Raw genomic sequence first — 7,389 nt, 5'->3', positions numbered from 1 at the left:
TGAGAGTCAAGTCATTTAATTTAATTTATGTCATCTCTTTCTCTTTAAGGTGTTCTAACTCCATAAGACTTGTCAGAAAACTGACTCTCTTTAGGGCCAGGGTTCTAACTATTGGGTTGCACTGTAACATATAGGATGGAAATAAATTCATAAAATTTAAAGAATCTTTCATCCTTAAATTTATTCTTATCTTTTTTTATTGCCAAAGAGTACATGCACCCACCAGAGAGAAAGAGAGAGAAAGGGAGAGAAAGAGAGAAAGGAGCGCCCATTGGGTATGGTCACAGTGTAATGTCTTCAGTTCTTCTCTCCTGTCAGGACTTTTTTCTTTTTGCAGGGGGTGCATGCATGCACATGTACCTACCATGTTTTCCTAGTTGTTGGGCTGGGAGTCAAATTGCCATAGGCAGTGTGGGATATCTGCTGAGCTAGAGCGCTGTCCCCATTTTCTATTTTTATTTAAGTTTGCTTAAGTTTGTTTGGTATCAAAATATGGTATGTACCATAGATTCTCTTCCATTCCATCTCCAAACAAATTCAAATATTTAGAAGCATTAATTCAATATTGTGAGCCTAGAGCAAAGAATGTGTCTAGGTATATTAATTGAGTCAGAAATAAAATTTAATGATTGTTATTTTTGTTTTTACTAATACAAACCAGGTTAGCAGTCTAAAATTTAACATACTTCTGAACAATCCTACACATATCCTATTTTTTATCAGGAGCTCAAAAAAAATGTTTGATAAGCTGTAGATTTATTAGATGGTATTTTGGTCTAATCACAAAGCACAAATATAAAACCATAGTCATGTTTACAAGAAAAACTATACAATAATGCTGTATACTAAAATATTATTAATGCTGTTTCTGAGAATCAAAGTGTCAGCTGGCTGATTTTGCTTTTATGATGTATATTAACATCTTCTTGTAGCATGACAATGCCACTAAAAAAGTTCACCATTTTTTAATATTTTTTGATCACCAGTATGCATTAGTAGTTGGCAACTCCATTTTAATGGCAGTAAGGTGAGAATTCAGTCAAAAGAGCACAGATCCGTTTTGATGAGCTATTTGATCATAAAACATGCAGCAGTGAATTTTCAATTCACAAGCGAATTCTTTCATTCAGTGAAGATTATTATTGTAGTTGGCACAATCATGAGAAAATTTTTCTCTTGATTAAAAGTACTTTTCACCATTAGATTGGCTATGGCATGCAAAAGGTCCAAGAACTCTACCACAGTGAGGCAGCTACCTTACCAGCATGATCTAGTCATAGATTAATGGCTGCCTTGATCAAGCTCTGACATAAAACTTAGCCCATTTCGAGAGAATGCATCTTGGCGAAGTCCCTCACACCTTCTCACTAGCTAACCAGACATGGGTCATCATTGCTTGGCTTGACTTCTCCTTCCAGCAGCAAATTCATCACCACCTTTGTCAAATAGCTGCAAGTTCCTCTTTTTCCCAGGGGAGGAGTGTTGTAAAAGGAAGTCATGTCATCCTACAAAGGAAAACAGCAAGCAAGTTGTTTGATTTTTTTTGTTTGTTTGTAAAGAGTTGACAGGTAAAATCAATGTCAGCCCAGGGGGGAAAATAAATTCACAGAAAGATTTCCTCATGGAAAATATGAGCTTCCTGAGATGTTCTTTCATATTCCTGAGGCATCTTCTCAGCATATAAAACAAAGGCAGAGACTTTTAGTATTCTTCTCTTTGCTGATAATTTTTATTTACTTAGGGAACCTTTTTACAGATAAGCATAAAATATTAAACAGAAAGCCTGGAAGGGACTGTATTAGGCAGTACACAGCACCAAGGCAGCCTCTTACTGCATTCCCATCTTCCCCAGAATATAATTTAACAGCCTTCTAGAATCTATGGTTTCTCCCTGATAAAACACATTTTAACTGCTAACTATATAAAGGAAATTTATCTCTGCCTAGATTTCTTTTTATCATAACTTCATAGCTGAATTGACTAGTAATTAACTAAAAAGTAACATTAATTCCCCAAATAAGTCAGACTTCAGATAGTCTATGTTGTACAGTGAATCTGTTTTGTAAGAGAGATGATAGATTAGGAATATTTTGAAGAATTTAGACAATAAGTTCCACAAAAATGTTTTCTCTACTTACTTGTTTTTCAATTTCCTTTAGTCGACTCTCATCTTTTTGAAATTCATGAAATGCTTCTTTCACCAGTCTGTCTAGATCTACCTTGTCTTGAAATTCTAGCTCAGGGTTTCTTTCCAGTACAATGGATACAACCATTAGTAACTAGAAAAGAAAAACATTGAAAACCATAATACTGACATGGTCTAGACATGTTTTCATTCTTTAATCAAATCGATAAATGATCCCAATAATACACAGTGTGCATTCCATGATGAGGGCGTCAACGATGGATGGAATTTTCCTATTTTTTCAAATCAGAGACATAAAGCTGTTTGAAAGCTGTACTTTTTTTTTCACTGTATATATCCCTGTAGCTGTGTAGTAGAGTTTTCTTCATCACTTAAAAAAATATAACTTTGAAAAATGACTTTCCTGACCCTGTACATGTAGTACATGGTGCTCTAGTCACTCAAAATGTCTGAACTCTTTCAGAGCCTTTGGGCATCAATCCTTGTTGGAAAGGCAAGAAAAACAATGTCCAGTGGAGCAGGGCTGCCATAGAAAAGGGAGCAGAGAGCACAGCCAGAGAAGGCACGGGAGGTCAGTGAAGACTTTGCCACTAGATTCATGATTGAATGACTTGGAGCCCAGCACCTCAAAATGAGTACAAAAGTCTCTAACGAAGTTTCTCAGGGGATGGCTATGTTTTTAAGAAAATGCACTTGACTCTGACCTCTTTATGACATGGGTACTATCTTAGTTTATACTGACCACCCTTTGGGTTGGCCAACCCACACATTTAGTCTAAGTGATAATGCTCATTTCAAATGACAAACTCCTATACCCGAAGACTGTCTCTGAGTATGCAATGACAGGTAAAGACTCTCTGCTGATGTTTATGGTTCCTCCTTGGTATAATGAATAGGAAACAGACCTCATAGTCCCCAATTTGAGACTCTTACTGACTGTACTTTATCAACAACAGATTCTGAAAGAACCCAAGGAAACACTTTCAATAAAATCCAGAGATCCCAATGTGGGAGACTGAAGAACAGAGCTTTACACAAGAGAATATGAAGTTTTGGTATTGTTCTAAAGGAAAATGTCTTCTGCAAAGGGAATGCACTTCACTTTGGTTAATGAGGAGGATCTCTAGGTCTCAGATGCAGGGTACTAGACATGGAAAGTTAAGGTAACAGCACAGGGAAGGCATTCGCCATCTAATAGCCCCATATTTTCTCTGGCTTGCTCTCACATGCCATTAAACCAGCTGATACTGTCCCATCTCGTGGAACATTAGAGATGAGGTTGAATTTCACTCAATTCTAACTGTAGCTCCAGAAATGCTGGATATTAGAAAGGGCCACATCCAGCTGAGCACGCACTGACAGCTTCTGTATCTATTAAGACATAATACCTACCCTCAAGAAACACAAAGTCTAACAGAGACATTCCCAGAGAAGGAGTCAAAGTGAAGATCAAGCCCATCCATTTTGGGGGGGTTCTCTATATGTATAGGATAATGTTTTAAAGTGACAAAAAGGCATGTGCACACATGTGTTTTGCATGTCTGTGTATTTTAGTATTTAACTTCAAACGGAGCAGTGATGACACAGCCCCAAATTTAATGTCTTCGCATCATAGAGAGAGGTTGGGAAACATGTCCCTCAATATATTAACAGCAATGATCTCTTGACAGTGGGTATAGAGAATATTTTTTATTTCTATAATTTTCTATTGAAATTTTCACAATGGTTATGTATTATTTCTATAAATTGAAAAATCTGTAAACCAAAAGGCCCTTCCTATATTAAAAAAAAAAAATTGTTTCCAGAGGGAATGTGCACTCTCCAGAGAAAGACAAGAGAACAAAGAGAGGGAGAGGAAGAAAGCATCCCCTCTCTCCATGGGGTGCAGACATGCTGCAATCCTTTCTCCTCTGCTCCTCTATCCTGTTGGGATTTGGGGCATGCATGCATATGTGCCCAGAATCTTTTTCAAACTGCTGGGGCCAGGATTCAATCCATGTAATTGGTCATGTGGGATCTGGATTCCTTAACCACGGGGCCACAGGACTAGCCCCACTTCTTTTATAGTTATGGGGTTGCTAACACACTTGCTGTTGAGAGGAGTGTGCAGTTGAAAAACTGAGCTGTTAGTTTTCCCACCCTGAAGGAGTTTAAGATGTTTGAATTGTTCAGGGGCCTTGACTTGGGTCAAGGATGACCATCTTCTTGAATACTTGACAGGAGAAGATCAGGGTTAGGTGAGGTATAGAATTCTTGGTCCCTTGGGCAGTTTTCCTTATACTAGTTTTCAGGAAGTGACAGCATTTTTCAGCAATTTACATTTCTTAATACAAACCTCCACGATGATCTGTCTGTACTTTGGCTGGTCAATATTTCCCAACATGTCTTCAACAAGGAGAGAGAAATTCATCTCATACATAGTCATATCTGATAGGGTTGGTTGCTGAAAAAAATAACTCCACATTAACATGCCAAATTGGTATTCTCTGGTTCTCATTTCCAATAATACTTTTCAGTTTCTATAAAACCTTAGGGAGTGTTTTCAGCTATACCACTAGATCCTTTATATAACAAACTACTGAAGCCAACCAGCTGACTAGTGTGATAAATTAACTTTCCCAATTTTAGCAGTTATTTTCACTATATTAATGTTTTTAGGAGAAAGAGACAATATTAGAAAACCACTTCAATACACAAAAGGAATGTCCCAAAATTGAGGTAACAAATAGAGTACACATTGCTTTAAAAATTAACACAAGCAGTTATGTTTGCTGTCAGATGTTAGCATGAAAGTCACTTGCTATTGAATTTACATCATTTCTGTGACAGGGCCTTCCTGAGCGGGCAGCATACAAACAAGCAAAAACAATTATCAAGTACACAAATGGCAAGAAAACAGAAAACCAAGTAAGACTAAAAGAATTTTCTCTGCTCTGCCTTTTATCTTTCATTTAAAATAAGAGTCTTCCGTTACTTTGCACAAACTAAACAAAAGTAGAAAATAAACTCAAATCCAAATCCAGATCTAGGCATGGAGGATAACCCTCAAAGGATGGAAGGAAAAGATCAAAATGTTAGGCATGTATGGTGGAAAGGAGAGGCACTGCAATTATTACTAGAGATAGAGAAATGATGAAACATACTTACTTGCTTTTACCTAAATGATTATTGAGAGTGAACTTTATCATGTCTTTAGAATATTATCTTTTTATTATTCAAAATGGGACTCTGGAGAAGTTCTCCTTCAATCAAGGGACAACACAGGCGTTCAGCCAGGTGTAATAATGTCTCATCCTATACTCAATCCTATCCATCTATCGTATTGTATACTCAATACAATCCAACGTATAACTAATGTTTATCAGTAGTACCAGATTTGGGGAAAATGAAGGCTGATTCCTTGACACAGTTACTGTGATTGTTTAGACGTCTAGCAGTAAGATTAATGGGATTACATAAGGAATGGAAGACCCTTTCATAGTTTCACATTAACTTCCTAATATATCTCATTTAAAAAGTCAACCTAGTTATTAGGCAATTATGATCATTACATCTACAAAAGAGATATCAAAGTTGCCTGCTTTCCCACTGTTCTGAAAGGAAACAGCATAAGCAGTGCAGCAGAGAAGTTAAGAGAAAAGGCAGGTCACATCCTGGGTCAGCAACTTGCTAGATGCCTGACCTTGGGCAAATCATTTAGCTGTGCTTCAGTTGTTTTTGTCAAACAGGAATAATAAAATCCTCAAAAGATTACTGGGAGGATTATATGAGCACAGAGAAAAGTGCCTGGTGCCATAAGAATACTTAACATGAATTTACTGTTGTTACTGTTAGCAAAGAGGATACTAAATGTATGTGAATCAGGCTATCAGACACTTAAATGACAAGTCTGGTTAAGTTTTTTTTTTTTTTTTTTGGAGAGGTTTTCGCTATAAGGCATGTGCGCTCGCCAGAAAGACAGAGAGAAACATAGAGACAGAAAGCGAGAAATCACCCCCCCAGGGGGGATGGTCACGCCGCAATCCCTTCTCCTCCATTCTCCTCTCGGGTTCTTGGGCATGCACACACATGCGCCCGGCATGAGTTCTAAGCCACCGGGTCCGGGACGCAAACCGCGGTCAACTACGTGGGAGTCCAGTGACATAGCCATTACGCTAACTGCTGGTTCCCAAGCCTGGTTAAGTATTAGTGGGTGTTTATAAAGATGCTAAGAAAAGGTTGCCCTAGCACACCACCCAGATATGCACAGTGTAGGCCAAGAAGAAGAGGCAGGATGTTAACAAGTGAGCCCTGCCCTCTGCTCCCAGGATACAGGGATGTTCTAGAACAGTAATCAGAAAGCATGTGGGAAAAAACTGGACCACCTAGGCTGACAACCAAATAAAACCACTGGTAGTCTGTGGACAGTGTAAAGAATACTTTTTTAAAAGATTTGTTTAGTTTTTTGAATAAGTAATCCAATTACATAGTTCAAACTTCGAATGGTTGAAAAGAGTTTCAATGAAACTCCAACACTATCCACCCAGCCACACAGTTCCTTTTCCCAAAAGAAAAGTAAAAAGCTACCAATTTCTTGTGGGTCCTTCCAGAGATACTCTTATATATACATAATAAAATCAATGTGGCATGTGTTGTAAGAATACTTTGTAAAAAGAGCTACATAGAAATTAATTGGAAAGTCTTGAAACAAATGTAGGTCTTTTTTTTAATTTTTCCCCAAAGGCAAGTTGTTCCCTTTTGTGTATAAACGGAGTGATTTAGATGCCAGGATTCAATAAAGTAATCACAGCAACGACATAGACCACTTTATATAACTTCACAAACTATCTGAAGGAGGGGGTGGAAATTCATTTGGACCCCAGGTAAGTTATAACTTGTGTAAAAAGCAGGTGATTCTTTGCCTAATGACCTAAAAACAGACCATTTTTCACATTCAGTGCAATTCCTAATTATTTGCAGCATTTCTGGGTCACGTTGCTTCTTAGATCTAATCTGGAGCTATTTTTCAAGGTATGTCTTATTGTCTGTGAGGTCCCCCACCACTGGCCCATCACCACTTAGTGATGAAGGAATAATCCTAGCTAAAGTAAAGCCATCTGACATATGATAGTACAAAAAAGAATTTTGGCTAAATACAACTTTTTTGGCAATACATCCATTAGGTAAAGCAAGTTTTTTGCTTTACCTAGAGGGAAAAGCTTTTTGAGAGGGACTCTAAAAATTGAAAAATTAAAGTAACTCAG

The 7,389-nt window shown here is 37.6% G+C and overlaps 1 protein-coding gene across 1 annotated transcript in view; it reads right to left on the bottom strand.

The window, feature by feature from the left end:
• Positions 1 to 947: 947 nt before the first annotated feature.
• The window catches only part of PHKB (phosphorylase kinase regulatory subunit beta), a gene marked incomplete at its 5' end in the record, with an annotated part of 121,095 nt that continues 114,653 nt past the window's right edge, over positions 948 to 7,389 (bottom strand). The window contains 3 exon segments of the mRNA XM_006155250.3: positions 948 to 1,505; positions 2,139 to 2,279; positions 4,482 to 4,589. Of these exon segments, the coding sequence (XP_006155312.2) occupies positions 1,368 to 1,505; positions 2,139 to 2,279; positions 4,482 to 4,589 (387 nt within the window).

Source organism: Tupaia chinensis, unplaced genomic scaffold (genome assembly GCF_000334495.1).
Source record: "Tupaia chinensis unplaced genomic scaffold, TupChi_1.0 Scaffold000439_1, whole genome shotgun sequence".
NCBI lineage: Eukaryota > Metazoa > Chordata > Mammalia > Scandentia > Tupaiidae > Tupaia > Tupaia belangeri.
The sequence above is the reverse complement of the archived record's forward strand: the minus strand, read 5'-3'. Positions and strand labels throughout refer to the sequence as shown.